Here is a 20,502-nt window from a genome sequence, read left to right as displayed (position 1 = left end):
ATAGTGGGTATTTAGGACACATTTATTGACTTTTATGGAATGGTATTTGCCATATTCTTTGTAACTTGGAGCCAAGGTAGAGCTATTTGAAAGTTCAAATGCTGAAGATCCTGGCATAGAATTTTTGGAAAGTGTTTTCACTTTTACAGAAAAAGAAGAAACACTAGAAAATCGTCCAAGAAAGGGATAATGGACAAGGTTGAAATCTTGAGATTCAGAAATGATTTTTGAATGAGTGAATGAAAACACATTTATTAAAACTCTGTGCTAAGCTACCAGGATTGCTCCCTTGGATGATGGTCTCAGTGGCCTTGAAATAATGTTTTTTTCTTCATTACCTTAGAAAGAGGGAACTAGATTTTTCATAATTTCTTTGTCACATTGTAGAACTGCAATCTAGTTAAACTTATTACTAATTCTTGTCCCTGATATACATTGCCAGTGTAACCCTGGGCAAGTCAGATAATAATAATAATAATAATAATAATAATAATAATAATAATGATAATGATATTGATAGCAGCTAACATTTATACAGCACTTATTATGTGCCAAGCATGGGGCTAAGCATTGGGGATACAAAGAAAGGTGAAAAACAGGTCCTGTCCTCAAAGAGTTCATAGGGGCAGCTAGGTGGTGCAGTGGATAGAGCTCTGGCCTTGGAGTCAAGAGGACCTGAGTTCAAATCCAGCCTCAGACGCTTGACACTTACTAGCTATGTAACCCTGGGCAAGTCACTTAACTCTGATTGCCTCACCAAAAAGAAAGAAAAAGGAGCTTACAGTCTAATGAGGGAGACAACATGCAATCAACTACATACAATCTATGTACAGGATAAATTGGAGATAATCAACAAAAGGAAAGCACAAGCATTGAGACATCAGAAAAGGCTTCTCATAGAAGGTGGGATTTACCAGGGAAGCCAGGAAGTGGATATGAAGAGAGAAAGAATTTCAGACATGGGGGACAACCAGTGGGATGTGGAATTTGAGGAATAGAGAAAACCAGTTTGGCTCGCTTATGAAGTGAAAGAAGAGGGCTAATAAAAAAAAATGAGACAAGAAAGATAGGTTGGAGTCCAGGTTGCAAAGGACTTTAAAAGTCAAAGAAGAGTTTATATTTGATCCTGGAGAGAATAAAGAAGAATTCACTGGAGTTGATTGAGTAGGGGAGTGTTGTGATCGGATCTACACTTATGGAAAATCACTTTGGCAGAATCATTCTGCAACATCAGAGAAGTAATTTCATCCTTTTGTCCCCTATATTGAGAAAATTTAATCTGGAAATTCTGCTGACCAACATTAGTAGCATTTGAAAAATCTCATCAATCAATCTATATAGAGGAACAACAATAACCCTTCCAAAAGTCAATGTCTCGCCAATTTTTCTTAAGTTTACCTACTGGCTGAACCAAGTCATCATTTTTTTTACAGGTTTTGATTTGGGACATAGCTTTTCTCTGAGGAAAGTGTCCTGTGGAGATGAAAAAACTTGTTTTAAACTGGGAAATGCACTTCTTATTAGAGATACTCAGTAAGTAAAACTGTTATATTTCTAATAGTTCCACATAAGCTTCTTTCCTGAATGATTAAACCTACTATTAACTCAGAAAATGGGTCCTGATATTGTATGTCTCTTTAAAGTCCTTAATCAATATCCCATTATGATGCCTTAAAAGATTCAGTGGCAGAGCACAATATCTCACAGATTCTATGAAGGTGGAAAGGTTCTGAGTACAGGCCCAAAATATGGGCTTTATGTCCGCTGTCTGAGTCACAACCTAGTAAAGTTGAAACTTACCTTCAGAAGGTCCTACTCCAGGCAGGAGCAGGTAGGAGGCTAGGGGCAGCTAGGTGGTGTGGTAGATAGAGTGCCAGACCTGGAATCAGGAAGACTCATTTTCCTGAGTTCAAATTTGGCCTCAGACACTAGCTGTTTGTCTCTGGGCAAGTTACCTAACCCTATTTGCCTCAGTTTCCTCATCTGTAAAATGAGCTGAGAAGGAAATGGCAAACCACCCCAGTATCTTTGCCAAGAAAACCCCAAAGGGGTCACAAAGAGTCAGGCATGATTGAAAAACATCTGAACAACAACAACAAAAGGAACAACACAATGAAATCATAGTTCTTTCTGGGGTTCTGAAGTAAGAGATTTTGTGCTCTATATTGAAATGCTTCGGGGAAATTAGCCTACTGTATGTTTTTATTTGTAATAAGTTTTCCATTAGAATTGCAAATACATAGACACACACACACACATATATATTTATATACGTATGTGTATGTACCTCTCTCTCTCTCTCTCTCTCTCTCTCTCTCTCTCTCTCTCTCTCTCTCTCTCTCTCTCTCTCTCTGATAGGGCCTGGCACAAAATATGCTGATTGATTAAATGGATCTTCATTTTAGGAACTCTAGAAACTTGTGCTATCTATATAGTAACTACAGAGACACTACCATCATGTGAAAGCATAGGAGGTAGGGAATGCACCTTCTCTACAGCTTTAGGGAGTTTTAGAGACTTGCAGAGACCTGAGAGATTTAAGTGACTTGCCTAGGGTCACTCAGGTAGTACATATCAGAGTCAAGACGTGAACCTAGATTTTCTATGTATTATGCCACATTACCTTTCATATGAGAGGAATTATGAGAAAGGAAATGAAAATCAGTTTTGAAGAGATATTTCAGTTATTTGAAAGTGCCAATTTTTAAATTTCTATGAGACTGTAATATTTTACTTTTACCATGGAGATTTTTAAAATGTGAGATTCTAAATCTCTAGAAAAAATGCTATTTGATAGCTAAAGCAACTGCATTCAGAGTCCAAAGTTAATGTATGCTATATTTGCATATGTTTGCTATATTTGCATCTTTTTTTTTTAAACCAGCAAGTTGCCTCTTCCCATGGAGCCATGGTGTGTACAAGGGCAAATGACTTTGCTTTTATGTGTTGGAGCAACTTCATTTACATCCTTTCTCTTTGACCATAGTTTATAAAAGAGGTCAGTCTTTATTCCTCTACTGCTTTGAATCATAAAGAAGAGAAATTATTATACAACAAGAGCTCATATTCTTAGTGTTCATGGTATATACTGAAAAAGATAAATAAGAAAACAAAAGCTCTCCTGATTGCATGCAGTCCCCACCCCCTTCATTATTGATATTTCCCCTCTTTTAATTTAAAGATACGTTTTCCATAGTTTTCTTTGGGAATTTGTGTTGTCTAATGACCACATAGGAGCCTAAGAATTGAATGCTTCAGTATTTTTTTTTATTGTAAGTTTGTTTTGTGACTGATTTGTTCTGTTCCCTTCAAAAAAAGATTTTTTTTGCAGCAATATCTTTGATTTTTAAAATGGTTTATTGATAATTTTTGGTTTTGTATATCGTAATAATTTCCTAATGCTTCTTTTCCCAGTTCCCCCTCCACCAAAAGATTTAACCCTTGAAATATTGACAAAAAGATAATTTACTCTACTAGTTAATAATAGTTGACATTCAATATTTTGAGACAGCTATGGTGTGGTGGATAGTGAGCCAGCCTTAGAGCAAGAAGTCCTAGCTGCAAATCCTATCTTTGACACAAACTGGTTGTGTGACTCTGGGCAAATCAATTGACTTCTCAGTGCTCTAAGCAACTCTCCTAAGTTGCCCAGAAGGCGCTCACCTACTTTGGTAGAGGGAGTTTCCTCATCTGGAAGTTACCTATGCCCGGTGAAATCACAGGTCTAGTCCCTATCCCTAATAAGGATATTAACAATAATAATAGCTGACATTTATGCAATATCTTAAGGTTTGAAAAGCACTTTAATAATCAGTTGCACAAGAGTGAATGGTTGATATAGTGTTTTACAGCTTTTAGAACTAAGAGTTTGGCTCTTGGCAGGTGGCATGTAAACACAAAATACTACTAGTTGACATTGCAATCACAACATAAGAGTAAAGCAGACAGAGTAAAAATAGAATTGAAGCTCTCTTTGATCTCATATGAAACAATGAGGAGTGTCTCTAGTTATGTGTGTTATTTCATTGTCATGTTGGGTAATTTAATATGTGAGTTAGCCAAGTTAGCTGACAAGTCTGCTGAGAATCTCAACATTGGGATTTCTCAGTGTGAATAATCACTGGACTCTCCTACTCTTAAATGCTCCAGATAAGCAGCATAGGAAAGTAGGCAACAATTCATGTAGAAATGTGTCCTTCCTCCACTCTTCTTCACCGACATTTTTTTCTTGTAAGATACACCCTTCCCAACATTGCTTTTCAAATGACCCATTTAAGAACATTTTAAGTGAATTTATTTTCTAATGAGATTAGACTTCAAAAAATAAAATCTTCATTAAATGTTAAGAAACAAATGTAGGTGAAAAGAGAGTCATTGGATATAAGGGATTATCACAAATCATGGCCAGACAGGGTCAGCTGAGGCAGGTGCAGCTTCACCCAAATTTGTGTCTTAGCAGTATTGAGTTCTGGTGACATCAGGCGCACAACCTCACACACTTAAATTGCGTCAGTTCATGACTAGAGAGTCTGTCAGAGGTCATAGAAAATCTACAGTTAGAACAGCCTCTTTAGCAATCTCTCATTATCAAACCATTTATTTTTATTATAAAGTTTTTATTAGTAGTTTATTGTTATAGTTTATATTATCAACATAACAATTCATTAATTTTAATTGTCATTAATACATTATTAATAATAATAACATATTATTAATAATTTAAAGAAAGGTAGCCAGTTCTACTCCAAAACTCCAGTTCCACGCCAAAACTGAAGCTGTTACCTCAACCTCTTCATCTTCTTATCCCCATAAAATGTTGCTGATTTAAATCCCATCAATGTAATTGAGTGGAGAAAGGATTAAAGTGGAAAACTTAAAAACATTTTTTTTGAATCATTATTTTTGTGGAAACATTTCATACGGTTTAGTCACTGGAGAGAGAATATGTCTTTATTCAGGCCCAATGACTGTTTGCCCTTGAATCTTTATAAACACAACTATGTGGCACAATTTTATATTTATTTTAAAAGCCTTTCACTTTAAATCTCTACTTGATCCATTGACATATGTAAATAACCTTTTTGGCTGTGAGTAGCAGAACTCTGGTACCTCTACTACAGGAAACTGGAGGGTGTCTGATTAAGCTGACTAGCTAGTGTCAAGTACCTTGGCGCCTCTCCACTTACATTTCACTCATTCAGCCAAAGTGTAGGTAATAGTAAACTGTGCTGCTAGGGTACTTCTCTTGCATGATGCCATTTTGATTTTTCAATGAGCCCAGGGTAAAGTTACAGCTATTTATATGTTTGTAAATAAGCTACCATGCAGAGTCAGCATGGGAAAATGTGGGTGCTAATTTATATTGAAATGGAAATATATCCTGTGACTGTACCAGATGAATGAATGAAAAAGCATTTATTAAGCACTTACTATGTGCCAGGCCATGTGCTAAGTGCTGGAAGCATGAATACAAAAGAACTTATAATTCTAATGGAAAGGCAACACAAATAGGGAAGTAGTGGCTAGAAAGGAGTGTTTTGGTTTGGGAAATTACAGGAATGGCAAACAAAGTCATAGGGCAGCAGATGCAATGCTGGTGTTGATTTGATTATTGCTCCTAGAGCACCATGTGGAAGGCAGGGAGTAGTCTATGCAGTGTGGTGAGAAGATAACCCGAAGGAAACATAGTTGTAGATCTGGGGCCAGATAGATACAGTATGACTAATATATACTTACATACTGTAAGGTAGTGAGCTTGCTGGTCATTGTGGCTCTAGTGTCTAGAACCTGTCACTGATAAAGGGAACTCAAAGGTCATTTATACATGAGGCGGTAAATGTAAAGAGGGAAAAGAAATCCTAGTGTAGTGTCAATCAGGCCAGATTTAGTCAGATAACCTCAGGTTTAAATCACAGCTCTGCCACCCACTAGTTGTGTAACCGTGCATCTGTGTAACCATGCAAATGACTACCTCTCTGGTCATCAGTTTTCTCATTCATAAACTAAAGGGATTGGACTCAATGGGCCTCTCTATGACCCTTTCCAGTTCACAAATTATTATCCCATGATCTAAGTGTAGGATGGATTGGGAAAGTGGGTTTGGGGATCCAGAATGTATCTAGACTCCCAAAAGCCCTCAAGATACCAATAGTCAGAGAAATGAAAGACCCCTAGAAGTAACTCACACCCTAGGATTATAAGCTGGACCCAGCTGGGTGACTATTCATGGGAATACTTAATGCTATTATCTAAGCATTCCCCCAAATAAAAAACAATGGGCCCAGATGCCATGTTACCCAGTTTATAAAGTTCTTGTTTGAAAGAGAAAATCCTAGCTTGTTTCTTTTGCAAATAGCCTTGATTATGGATGGAGGCAGGGATCATACCTTAATTATGTCTATACAAGTTTTTTCTTGGTGATTATCTGGGCAAATTGGTGAAGTTTCAAATGAAAATACTCATTAAAGTTTCCACCAGTGGGGGATAATCACATCGTTATCCTGGCTTATTTGGTAAACATGGTATTTACCAATGTTTCAATTGTTGCATTTAATGAAACTTGTTACAAGTAAAAATCTGTTGGTAATTATGTATTTTAGAAAGGGTAAAGCACTTATGATAAGTAGTTTATATACACATTTTATACATAAATCAAGTCTGTAATTCTAATGGTACAACACACATGCCAAGGGTGATTAGTAAGCCAATCCCAGCTTTAAAAGGGAAATAAACTCCATCATTCAAAGTGATTTCTATGATGAGTTGATGGCTTTAGAAAGTGAAGCATTTTCTAAAGATATGGGGTTACATGAGTTTAACAACAAAAGATGAAATTTTTTGTTGATAAAATTAGATTTTCAGATGGTTCTAGTCACATAAATGCAGCTAAAAATTTGGGGTTCTGTTCAGCAAAATATTTTTATAAAGGACCTTCTTCCCTTTAAAAAATTACAAAATAAGTGGCTCTCCAAAAAAGGAATCCTTCTTTCTGTGGGTTTTGCCTGGAACAGGGGCCACTCATATGATCTTACATCTAAGAGACTGAAATAGGAAAGTATTGTTTGGAGCTTTCTCTCTTCTCCTGCCTCTGTCTACATAGTAATAATAGACATAGATATAAAATTTCTTTTTGGGGGCAAGGCAATTGAGGTTAAATGATTTGCCAAGGGTAGAAAAGTGTCATGTGGCTAGAGCCAGATTTGAACTCAGGTCCTTCTGACTCCAGGGCCAGTGCTCTATCCACTGTACTACCTAGTTACCTTGATACAGAGCTAAAGTGCTTCAGAGCACTGCTTGGGTTGAGCCATACTCTAAGCCTTTGAGTCAAGTACTATAGGCTCATTATCCTTGTGTTATAGATGAGGAAGGGGCTCAGAGATGTTAGGTGACTTGCATATGGTGACATAGCTGGTAACAGAAATGGTATTGAAACCCAGGTTTTCCTGACTGCAGTCCTAGAAAAGTCCAGTACTCTATCTATTGTCATGCTATCTCTCATTTTCCCCATCTCCTAATTTCCATTGTTGTTAATATTTTTACTATTAGAATAAAGTTATAAAAATAGAATTTCAAAGCTAGAAGGAACCTTAGAGATCTTTTGGTCCAATCCTCATATTTCATAGAAGTCTAGGCTCCCACAGCTAGGTAGGGGCAGAACTAAGAGTGCAACCTAGGTCTCTTGACTCAAAATTCAGTATTCTTTCTAGTCTACAATGCCATCTTCACACATTTTACATGAGCAATTAACTCTCAACAAGCAAAATAATAGACCCTAAGCAAATGGTTAATTCATAAAGCAGTGTTGTGCTTAAGTACAGTATTTTTAAAGAACCCTAGAGGACCCCATTAATATACTGAATATATTTCTTATTGAATTGAGCTCTTGGGTCCTCTTCAATGCTAAGCCCAACAGGGGCTGGCAGGATAGTAGAATTGTCTGTATTAAGATATAAAGAAGAGTGTATGTCTATTCTAGGCACTTACTTGTTTGTGGCTTAGGAACTATTTTCTAGCAATTGATTTTTAAACCAAAGAACTTACGGCTTTTGAATACAAACGATAGTCTAGTACAGGAAATTCTCTAGTCAGTAAGATAGAGACAATAGAATTTAATGGGAAAACCCTGGATTGGGCCTGGGAGACTAGATTTATAATTAATTAGCTATGTGTTTTGTGGCAATAAACATGAGTATTCTAGACTTTAAATTTTAAATGAGTATTGGTCTAGATGCTCTCTATGGCCCTTTTCAGTTTTAGAATTCTGTGATTTTTGTAACAGAAACAGATATCACTATTGTAATTTATACAAATAAACTTTTGCATGTTTTAAAAGTAGTGCTCATTTTACTATCTAAGGAAGGAATTTCAAAAGAACATATGTTAATTGGTGGTTTTTTCATGAGAATGATTGCAATGGATTAAATGGCCAGCTTGGAAGTCTAAAGGTCATTATGTGTACCAGCCACTGATTCGGAGGTCCTTATCCTTGTTTTATGTCATGGATCCCCTTGCCAGCATGATGAAGCCTGTGGATCCATGCTCAGAATAAAGTATTGAAATGCATAAAATAAAATACTTCAGATTGCAAAGGAAACTAATTATATTGAAATATTAACAAAAACCAAGTTCAGAGACACCAGGTTAAGAAACTGAACTAATATGATCATTGACAAGTGAGAGAAAAGAAATACATGTCTCAGAAATGTAATAGCTATCAAAAAATGGAGTTATGAGCCTGAGTAAACAGATGTTTGTACAGTTCCATGATAAGATATATAACATATTATACTAGAATCACAGAACATTAGAGCTGGAAAAAAATATCCACAAATTATTTTGTCCAATCACCTTCTTTTTTAGAACAGGTAATTCAGGTATGGGAATCTTATCTGATTTGCCCAAGGTCACCCAACTAGTTAGTGGTAGAGTAAGGACTAGGAGCCAGGCATCTTGATTCTTTGTTTATTTCTCTTTCCAATACACCTATGAATTGTGGTTATTAGTCAATAAATTTAATTTGGAGATTAACTTGTGCATTAATAGCCTTAAAGCACTTAAATCCCAGTAAAAGATCATTGTCTATCTTGTTCTTTAAAGCCTCTAGCACTTCCAGAAGACTACTACAGAAGAGATTGACTTTATTAGATGGTTCAGTGTTAGGAACTCTTCCTTGACATTGAACCTTATTCCTGTTGATTGTTTGTTTCATTGTTTGAAATGGAGAACAGCTATGGAGGATTTTAGACTATACTAAGAGAGGCGCAGTGAGGTGATAGTACCTCTGTACTCTTGCCCTGGTCAAACTGCCTCTGGAGTATTGTGTTTAACAATGGGCAGTAGTACACTTTAGAAGGGACGTTGATAAGCTGGAGAGTGTCTATAGCAAGGTGACCAGGGTGGTCAAGAATTTCTATATTATGCCATATGAGGAGTAGCTGAATGAACTGGGAATGCTAGCCTCAAGAAGTGAAGACTTAGGGAGCACATAGTAGCTATCTTAAAGTATTTGAATGGCTGTTCTCTGGAAGAAGAGTTTGATTTGTTTGTCTTGGCTCCAGAAGGCAAAACCAGGAGCAGTGAGTGGAAGTCACAGAAAAGCAGATTTGGACTTGATGTATGGAAAATCTTCCTACCAAAGAGAGCTCTTCTGGACTACTTGGAGTGGTATAGTGTCTTTTTCATTAGAGGTATTCAAGGAAATACCAAGTAAGATTTATCAATCAAGCACAGATTAAACTAGATGGCCACTGACAGCCCTTCTAATTTTAAGATCTTGTGTGATTTAGGTTTGAAAAGGATATTGGAGGTCATCAAATCCAACCCTTTCATTTTACTTATGGGTTAACTGAGCCCTAGAATGACTTGCCTACATTGCCTACAATAATTATAGGTAATATAAAAGACGTGTGGATATTCAAACCTGGGTTCTCTGATTCTAAATCCGGTATGATCATTGATTTGTATATTTGAGTAGAGAAGCCCTCGCCCTTCTCTTATAAAAGCTACATTTCCTTCCTTCACACATACAATTCAAGTCTAGAATTCACATATCTTTCCTCATAAGGCTTATTTTCTTAATTCACTTTTCATTTTTATTGCTTTTCCTTAGAGCCTCTCCAAATACTCAAAAATCTGACTTTAATCCTAAAACACAAGTATGTACAATACTTAAGTTAGGGGGCTGCTCATTGCTTATATGCTGTGCTCTATAACTATTTATACGTCCTTTTTTTTTTTTATCATTTTAGGTATGTTGTCATTTTGTAGAAAGGAAGTTCCCCATATAAGGCCATGTGACTTAGTTAGTAAGCTCTCCAGCTGTTTTCATGAAGCACTGACTGTTGCACATAAATCTTACTGTCATCACATTACTGTTTGTAATTATTAGTTTGGCAAGGAGAGTCAGCGAAATCTTGGGTACTTTAAAGTCTTATTCTGCTTTATAAAAAGTAAAATTTAAAATTCAGAATAATTAGATTTTTGTTAAATAGTGATATTTATTTTAAAAAAACTGCATATGTCAGTTTGAAATACATTTGTAAAATTATCAGTACACAGCACATATATGCTATTTAGGATGGCATTATATACAGAATATTTAATTTCTCCTATGAAATCTCAGCTACCACAGTAAATAAATAATAATCTAACGTAACATATCTCCCTGAAAATGTCAAGGGAACTTAATTTATGAACAACAAATTATCCAAGGGCAATTATGCCCTGGGAAAGGGGTATAAAATGAAACAGCATCAACTGAAGGTCTTAAAATACTTTTCTTAGAAAGGCTTGGTGCTGCCAACATGAACTTCAAAATTTTTTTCTTTCTATACATACACATATATGTGGAATAGTTATAAACTGATTAATTTATATAAGAATCTAGAGAATTTAGAAGAGGAAAGAATCCCACCTTCTCTTCATACTATCACAAAATTCACACTCTGTAAGTAAAATTACCAGAATGTTGTTCAAAAAAGGTAAAGAGAACATGAGTGGTTTGAATTATTGCTAAGGCAAAAACTGTGAACAACCAACATTTTTCCTCCCTCAAATGCTTTAGAAGCTAAGAAAAAAAGGTGCATTGGGCTAACTAATGACATGCTTCTTCTTTGACACTGTCCCTCCATCTCTTTTAACTTTATCCTCTTGATATAGTTTCTTATTTATTCTTTTGAACCACTAAACAAAGATAAAGAAGCAGGGAAATAGAACAAGTTATTGAATCTCATTTAAGATATTAAAGGGATACTAAATAGGCAAAAACATATTAGATGAAGGGTAAAATCCAGCTTACTTTTCTTATTTTTGTTTTTGTTAACAATTAGTCTTCCCTTTGTGTGGAAATGTAAAACATTCCACATTTCTGATAATGTACCCAGAATCAAGGATGAACAAGTAGGAACAATTTATGTGCTATAAAGTCAGATATTGTAATCTCATTGGTTAAATCTCATTTCTTGAGTCCCCAGTTGATGTTCACACCAGAAAAAAGCAGTGCTAACTCTTCAGAGATGTTGTTCCCATAGATCAATCAGTCAGTCAGTTAGTTTATCAGTCAATCAGCAACTATTTAATTTAACATCAAGTGGGGATGAAGCCCTGTGCTAGGCATTTTAAGGATGGGGAGGATGCAAAGTAGAATAAGAAATTTCTTACAGAAGCCTGCAATCTAGTAGGGGAGATGATATGAACACAGATAGATAATGGCATGAGATATATGTGTCATATGGCTGGTATGGCAGTATATGCTATATCAGTTCAGAGGAGGGAAAATTGTGACTGATAGGATCAAGAGATTCTTCATGAAGGAGGTAAAAAAGGCTCTGAGAAGAGGGAATGGTGGACAAGTCAGAGAAGTCCCAGAGTAGTGAAGCCCTGTGATAAATGAGATGTTCTAAACTGAGCTCTTTCCTTAAATGAAGGTTTTGGAATTCATGGCTCTAATCTCCAATCAGAGAGGCAAGGCTGATGAGATCTTGTGGGATGATGAGATAATCTCAATAATGAGTTTTGTGGGGCATGGTGGGAAAGATAGAAAACTCCCAAAGTGTGTAACCATGTGAGAAATGAGTATGTACATACATACATACATACATACATACATAATATACACACACACACACACACATACACACACACACACATACTTATCATTATATGTGCCATTCCATAATAATAGCTAGCATTTATATGGTTCTTTAAAGTTAGCAAAATGCTTTATATGTTACCTCATATCTTGAGATTCTCTGGATCTCTGTACACATGTACACAAGTATATGTACAAATACACACATGCATATTTATCTGTAGTACAGCTTGGTAATAGATGTTTTTTATCCACTTTGTTCTACCAGTGTGGATGGTTAATTGAAGCTTTTGTACTACTGTAGATTTCCCTGAGGCTTTGTGTTCTGAGCTTAGTTCGATTAGTAAAATGACATTGGTAATATGAGCATTTTATCATCTGTCTCACCATTGAAGGAGAATTCTTTTATTTGATCTTCTATTTGAAATCCTCTATGATACTGGAACCACATAAGTGGTTCTTTTTATGCCTTATTAGATGTTAATATTAAATGTATTATTGAATTCAACCATCTCTGGGTAATAGTTGTCCCAAAAAACTCATTTAATTCAAATATATTTATGGAGATACCTTGTTTGAGGATGCATGTGCAGAGGAAATACCTTGTTTAAGGTTTCGCTTTAACCTATTGAGTCAAATGCTTTTTAAAATCAATAGACAATACAGTGAGGTTTTATATTCTCTACATTTCTCAATAAGTTGTGTGACTGAAGATGTGATCTGTTTTAGACAATTATCTTTGAAAGCCTATTTGTTCCTTTCTCACATTTTAAAAACAAATATTAGAAATATTATTATTAATTTTTAATTACATCATTATTATAATTATAAAATTATCAATTAAATTAATTATTAATTAAAAGGCTCCTAGAGGGTGGGGACTGTTTTTTTCCTTGTATTTATATCACCATTACCCTTCACAGTGCCTTGTGGAATAGACCCTTATTTGGTTGAATTGATGTGCATATAGCTCATTTTCAGAGATATTTTTAGACAGGAGGAATTAGAAGTAATATAATAAATGTCTGGGGTAAAAAGGCTGGGTTGTGAAGGTCTTTAAATGCCAAATAGAGGAGTTTTTATTTGATCCGGTAAGTAAAAGGGCACAACTAAAGCTTCCTGAGCAGGGAAGTAATATGGTCAGGCCTGTGCTTTAATGTCATTTTGGCAGCTTTGTGGATGATGGTTGGGAGAGGGAAGAGGAGAGAGACCAATTGAGAGCCTATTGCAACAGTATAGATAGTAGGCTGTTGAGGGGCTGAACTAGCCATGTGAAGATAGAGAAGGGCACAATGAGAGAGATGTAAATGTAGAAGGGTAAGGAAGAGTGAAGAGTCAAGGATGACTTGAAGATTATACAACTGTGAGATTAGAAGGATGACAATGTTCTTGACAGAAATAGGGAAGTTAGTAACTGGAGTAAGGAATGTGGGGAAGAACAGGTGGGGAAGAAATGCAAACTCCCTATGCAACATTGTCCCCTCCTCTCCCCCCTCCAATGGTCATTCTATCTTTGTTTAAGGATCTTCAGTAATGGAGAAACTTACAAACTTTTGAAACAACTCATTTTATGTCATGTCATTGATAACCACTTACAGTAGAATGGTGGTAGTAGAAACCAGATGGTAAAGGCTTGGGGAATGAGTAAGCAATATGATTAAGTAGAGGCAGTAAATAAAGATTACTTCTGAGACTTTTTCTGGTCAAAAACAAAACAAAACAAAAGTGATGGGACAGTAGTTTCAGGTAATATAGCTTAGCAGGAAGGTCTCTCTCTCTCTCTCTCTCTCTCTCTCTCTCTCTCTCTCTGTTTCTCTCTCTGTCTCTGTGTGTGTGGGGGGGTTGGTTTTTTGTTTGTTTATTTGTTTGTTTTTGGTGTGTGTGTATTGATTTTTGGGTGTCTCCAAAATGACTAGGGACTTTCAATAAAACACATGAATTTTGACTATACATTCCTGAAATAATCTTAATTGGTTACTGTTATTCAAGGAAATATTTTATGTTGTGCCTGAGCAAAAAATTTTTAAAAATCACAGAGAAATGTGCCAGGGCATTGTAGCTCGTTTGGGGGTGGGAGGGACTTAGAGACCTCCACAGGAGAAGCTAGCCAAAATGATGTTGAAAGCAATAGGTTTTTATTTGTTCCATTTGAATTTACATAAGGGAAATTTGCTAACTTAAAATATCTATAAGGAATGGGATGAGAAAGGGAGAGAGGGACTGGGATATATTGAGATCATTCCTTAGTGAGGTCACTCCTTACCTTCTGACCAAGCACTCAGCATTTGCTAGGTTCTCGCCACTCCTTCTACTTTGTTGTGGGCATTTGTGGGTTCTATTCCACATGGCAGGGTCAAGAGGGATGCAGAAGAGGTCCAGATGTTTTATAGGGAGTGGAAGTGTCTTTAGCAGGTGCATTTGATTGATTACCTCATATGTCACACACTGGGAATTGCTAATCAGCTAGGAAGCTGAAAGTTTCTAGCAAGGAAGATTCCAAATATGGGATGTGCTGGGGCAGGTATTAATAGAAGGGGCTAGGTAGTGGGAACCAAGGAGGAGGAGAAGTTGCATCCAGAACAAAAATGACCTCTGACCAAAAGTTCCCCCTAAATGAGAGGATTTCAAACTATTACAAGAATTCATATAGATTCTTTTAGATTGATGGGCTCCATGTAACAAGTGTATCTTTTGGAAAGAGAAATTTATATTCTTATATAAAAATGACAACTATTGTAGAAGTATTTAATCCACAATATATTTTAAGTTTTATTATAATGCCTTAACTATAATTCTATGAGGAATCTGTGAGGGGATTGATAGTTCATCATTTTCAAAGGTTCCATTGCTTCTTAAAAATATAGCAAGCATACCCACTATAGATTCTGTGGGAAAAGCTATTGAAGCTAGTGATACCCTAGAAAAAAGGATATTGTTGTGTGTCAACTGATAAATATCTGAAATACTTAAGATAAACTGTACAAGTTAAAAATGATCGAGGTAGCAAAAGGATTGCCAGCATCATTCCCCACTCAAATTGTTGAGCTCCTCTTCATTAGTTATGTCTATGAAACCGTTAAACTTTCTACTTGTTATTTTGACAAGCTTTTAAAAATACCAAAAATATTTTAGTAGATTTTGGTAGAATTTTTAGGCTTACTAATTTATGTATGAGTATGTTTTTATATATACATACGTATATATTTGTATGTTCATGTTTAAACATATATGTAATTGGTTTCACCAATTCCTCTGGGTATGACCATTAGTTTAGTGAGATAGCCAAATACTCCAGGTATATGGGATTGTATAGAATGAACATCTCAATAGATGCCTGAGATTTTGACTAAATTTATTATATATTTTGGTGTTATGTGGATACAATTTGTGAGCCAATGGATTTAGAAAACCTAAGAATTCAAAAATATTCTTCCTTTCATATGAATTATACATTGGAGAAGTCACTGTGCTCCAAATGCATTTATTTTTGGGCTGATCCCAGGGGAAATAAAAGAAGGCAGGAAGGATAATAATTTTTTAAAATTAGAATTATTTATAGGAGGGAAAAGTGAGATTTAGAAGATTTAGTCTCATCATTTAGAAAAACCTATTGAGCCACATGGATTGGAAGATCAGGAAACATCCTTGATTTGGATTATCTTGAGACAAGTTTTATTCTGAGGTCTTCTGGAAACTTTGCTTCTAGAATCTGGATAGGTCCAGATTAATCCCAATCAACTGTGAAGTGGAACATAAAAAGCCAAAATAAGAGAACTAAAATGGTATTTCATGGACCTTTTACATCACAGGAAAATATGAGCTAGTGTTCCCACACCTACCTTGGGCCTGCTTTCTAAAATCATAGTCCACTAATAGGAAAAAAAGGGTAGGCCATGGACAAGATTTTGTCCACGTCTTATACTACAGATATTGCTACTCTATCTTTAAGAGTCAAAAAAAATGTCACAGAAAAGGCAGTTTGTGCTAGCAGATTGAAGTCAGTTGAAAAACATCTTTTTATGAAGTGCTTCTCTATGGAGTCAGGGAGAGAGTGTGCATGTCTGTTATCTATGAGAATTCTTCATTTTTCGATTCTGTTTGGCTCTTTAAGATACAGTAGCAATATCTGTAGTCTTAAAGAGAGAGCCATTTGAAACTAGGTAACTTGTATAAATGCCACGTTATAGGAGATCTTGTTTTAAAATGGAAAGCCTTTTATAAATACTATATTGCTATTGTTAATATGTACATCCTGAACAGTTTGTAATGGGAAGAGAGATTATTAGGATCAGTTGCCTAAGCTTTGTTTTCCCATTAACAAGCAGTCTCAGTTTGAATCCCCTCTGCAAACACAAAAGGGCTAAGATTTCAGTCTTGGTAGATATGGTGCTAAATACATCATCACCCACCCCAGGGAAGGCTTTTCAGACTAACCCTCTGAGCTCTGATAGCCAAATTGTTTATAACATGACAGGTGACGGCATATGTCAGCTGGAAAAGAAATGTCTTGCTATAAACTCCAAGCATCTCTCACTTCACTCTCAGGAAATGTAATTTGTATCATATTTCTCTTCCTGGAAGATATTCAGCAGGTCAGAGGCTTCATTGATACTTGTAAATACGGAAGTTCATCATAAACCCTGCCTCAGTCTTGGTCAGAATGGAAGAATTAGCTTGGAAGCTGGTTCTTGAGATTTAAAAATAGAATTTTTCCATCATACTTTTTTTTCTTCTTAAAGAAAAAGGTAAATAAAGGATTGTCTTATTAAATATGATCTAGAAAAATTTCATTTCAGCTTGACCAAAATAGCGCTGAAATGAAAGATGATTTTGTTGTGTTGTGACTCAAAAGAATTGCATTTCAAGTAATTATAATTTCATCAATGAAGTCTTAAAAAAAACAACCTATTTCTTCCCAAACACAGTGTTTTAGATAAGAAAAGCACATAAGCTTCGCTTGAGGCATCACTTATATTTTGTTCAGATCACGAAGACTCTTCTTCCAAGAAACTGATACTTATGGGCTTAAAAAAATCAAGGGTTTGTAAATGTTTGTTTTCTCTAATGGTTTAAACATACTCATTGAGCAACATCAGTTGCAAGATCAGGAAGCCATCCCTGATCTGGGACATCTCAAGAGACAATTTTATACTGGCTCAATTTTCTTTGACAATACTTTAATTTTTTTTTTCTTTAGGAGAGTTAAGACTCAGGAGTTTTTTTTTTCTTCCTAATTCAGTATTTATACTGCAGCACTCACAGAGTATTTAACTATTCATTTCTATATATGGAAAGAGACACAGAGAGAGAGAGAGAGAAGGAAGGAAGGAAAAAAGGAGAGAGGAGAGAGAGAAAAAGAGAGAAGAGAGAGGGAGAGAGAGATCTTCCTTGTCATATTCCAAGCAAGGAGAAGCAAGGATTGGCTTAGGTACCTTCAGAATCTGAGATGAGACCAGCGGAGCCAAGATCGTGGAGTGAAAGCAGTGACTTGCTTGAGCTCTCCCCCAAACCCCTCCAAATACTCATAAAAATGGCTCTAAACAAATTCTGAAGCAGCAGAACCCACAAAAAGACAGAGTGAAACAAATTTCCAGCCCAAGACAACCTGGATGATTGATCAGAAAGGTGTATCGCGCTGGGCTGGGAGCGCAGGACAGCGTGGGTGTGCAGGCTACAGCAAACCTGGAGCAGGCCTCAGAGGACTGAATCACAGGCAGCTGTGGAGGTTTCCAGACTCCTCAATCCACAAATGCCAAAAACAACATAGAAGGTCAGTGGGAAAAGTCTGTTTCTGTGGTGCTGAGACAGGAAGGTGGGATCTCAGCTCCATTCCCCAAGAGCATGTCCCTGGGTGGGGGCAGCTGCTTTCAGAGCTTCCGGCCCACAGACTGAGGGGGAATCCAGTGGCTGATCAGAGAGGGATTGCAGGGATCTCTTTGACAGCGCTGAGGCAGGAATCTCTTGCTTTGCCCGTCTTTGGATCTGGGTCACAGTTCTGGACTTCAGTGCTGGGGTGAGGAGGAGCGCTGGCGTGCTAGAGCTTGTAGTGGCTATAAGAGAGGAACCCCTCCTCACAGTTACAGGACAGAAAGGAGTACTTGCGGTCACAGGCCAGGAAAGGAGTAAACACCTCGCCCCTTATCATACCACCTTGGTAGAACTGAAAATTTACAGGTCCCTACAAGTATCCCTGAAAACAGCTATACAAACCCCCAAAGCTTGGGACAGTACACTCTCCACATTGGAAGCAGACTCTTACCTTAACAAAGAGTTTAAAACTCAAGTAATTGGCCGGGATCATGAGCACGCAGCGTAAAAAGACTCAGACTATATTATCTTACTTTGGTGAAAAAGAAGATCAAAATATACAACCAGAAGAAGACAACAAAGTCAAAGCTCCTACATCCAAAGCCTCCAAGAAAAATATGAATCAGTCCCAGGCCTTGGAAGAGCTCAAAAGGGATTTTGAGAAGCAAGTAAGGGAAGCAGAGGAAAAACTGGAAAGAGAAATGAGAGTGATGCAAGAAAATCATGAAAAACAAGTCAACAGCTTGCTAAAGGAGACCCAAAAAAATACTGAAGAAAATAACACCTTAAAAAACAGCCTAACCCAAATGGCAAAAGAGGTCCAAAAAGCCAATGAGGAGAAAAATGCCCTAAAAAGAAAAATTGGCCAAATGGAAAAGGAAGTCCAAAAGATTACTGAAGAAAATACTTCCTTAAAAATTAGGATAGAGCAATTGGAAACTAGTGACTTTATGAGAAATCAAGACACTGTAAAACAAATTCAAAAGAATGAAAAATTAGAAAACAATGTGAAATATCTCATTGGAAAAACAACTGACCTGGAAAATAGATCCAGGAGAGAGAATTTAAAAATTAGACTATCTGAAAGCCATGATCAAAAAAAGAGCCTAGACATCATCTTTCAAGAAATTATCAAGGAAAACTGCCCTGATATTAGAACCAGAGGGCAAAATAGAAATTGAAAGAATCCACAGATCTCCTCCTGAAAGAGATCCCCAAAGGAAAACTCCTAGGAATATTGTAGCCAAATTCCAGAGTTCCCAGGTCAAGGAGAAAATCTTACAAGCTGCCAGAAGGAAACAATTCAAGTACTGTGGAAACACAATCAGGATAACACAAGATTTAGCAGCTTCTACATTAAAGGACCGCAGGACATGGAATATAATATTCCGGAGGGCAAAGGAGATAGGGTTACAACCAAGAATCACCTACCCAGCAAAACTGAGTATAATCCTTCAGGGGAAAAAATGGTCATTCAGTGAAACAGAGCACTTTCAAGCATTCCTGATGAAAAGACCAGAGCTGAATAGAAAATTTGACTTTCAAATACAGGACTCCAGTGGAACATGAAGAGGTAAACAGGAAAGAGAAATCATAAGAGACTTATTAAGATTGAACTGTTTACATTCCTGCATGGAAAGATGATATTTGTAACTCATGAGAACTTTGGCAGTATTAGAGTAGTTGAAGGGAAAAAATTATATGTATGTATATATATAGAGATAGATAGATAGAGGGCACAGGGTGAGTTGAAGATTAAGGGGTCATATCTGGAGAATAAAATTAAGGGATGAGAGAGGATTATACTCAGAGAAGGAGAAAGGGAGAGGTAGAATGGGGTAAATTATCTCACAAAAAAAAACAGAAAAGTCTCTCACAGTGGAGGGGAAACATGGGAAGGTGAGAGGGAATGAGTGAATCTCATTCTCATAGGATTTGGCTTAAGGAGAGAATAACATACACATTCAATTGGGTATGGAAATCTGTCTTACCCTACAGTAAAATAGGGGGAGAAGGGGACAAGAGAGCAGGGGGGTGATAGAGAGGAGGACAGATTGGGAAAGAGGGTAATCAGAAGCAAATACTTCTGAGGAGGGACAGGGTCAAAAGAAAGAATAGAATAAATGGGAGGGCAGAATAGGGTTGAGGGAAATAGCGTTAGTTTTTCACAACATGTCTACTATGGAAGTGTTTTGCATAACTGCACATGTACAACCTATATTGAGGTGCTTGCCTTTTCAGTGAGGGTGGGCGGGGAGGGAGGAAGGGAGAAAATTTGGAACTCAAAGTTTTAAAAACACATGTTTTAAAAAAAAGTTTTCACATGCTATCGGGAAATAAGAAATACAGGAAATGGGGTATAGAAGTCTATCCTGCTCTACAGGAAAATAGAAGGGGAAGGGGATAAGAGAAGGGAGGGGGGAGAGATAGAAGAGAAGGAAGACTAGGGAAAGGGGTATTCAGAATGAATGCCATCTTGGGGTGGGGGAGGGGTGAGAAATTTGGAACTGAAAAACTTGTGGAAGTGAATGTTGAAAACTAAAAATAAATAAATTTATATTTAAAAAAATTTTAAAAAAATAAAAGAACCAGTAAAAAAAAAATCT

The 20,502-nt window shown here is 36.6% G+C and overlaps 1 protein-coding gene across 1 annotated transcript in view; it reads left to right on the top strand.

Annotated features, from left to right (window-relative positions):
• The window catches only part of COL19A1 (collagen type XIX alpha 1 chain), a 397,465-nt gene that overhangs the window by 20,996 nt on the left and 355,967 nt on the right, over positions 1-20,502 (top strand). The window contains exon 4 of the mRNA XM_021000213.2: positions 1,434-1,533. Coding sequence (XP_020855872.1) covers positions 1,434-1,533 — 100 coding nt within the window. The remainder of the gene's footprint in view (positions 1-1,433; positions 1,534-20,502) is intronic.

The sequence above is a fragment of the Phascolarctos cinereus genome, unplaced genomic scaffold, assembly GCF_003287225.1.
Source record: "Phascolarctos cinereus isolate Bilbo 61053 unplaced genomic scaffold, phaCin_HiC Scaffold_5;HRSCAF=322, whole genome shotgun sequence".
In the NCBI taxonomy this organism is placed as follows: domain Eukaryota; kingdom Metazoa; phylum Chordata; class Mammalia; order Diprotodontia; family Phascolarctidae; genus Phascolarctos; species Phascolarctos cinereus.
Note: the sequence above shows the minus strand (reverse complement) of the source record. Positions and strands in the feature narration are given on the sequence as shown.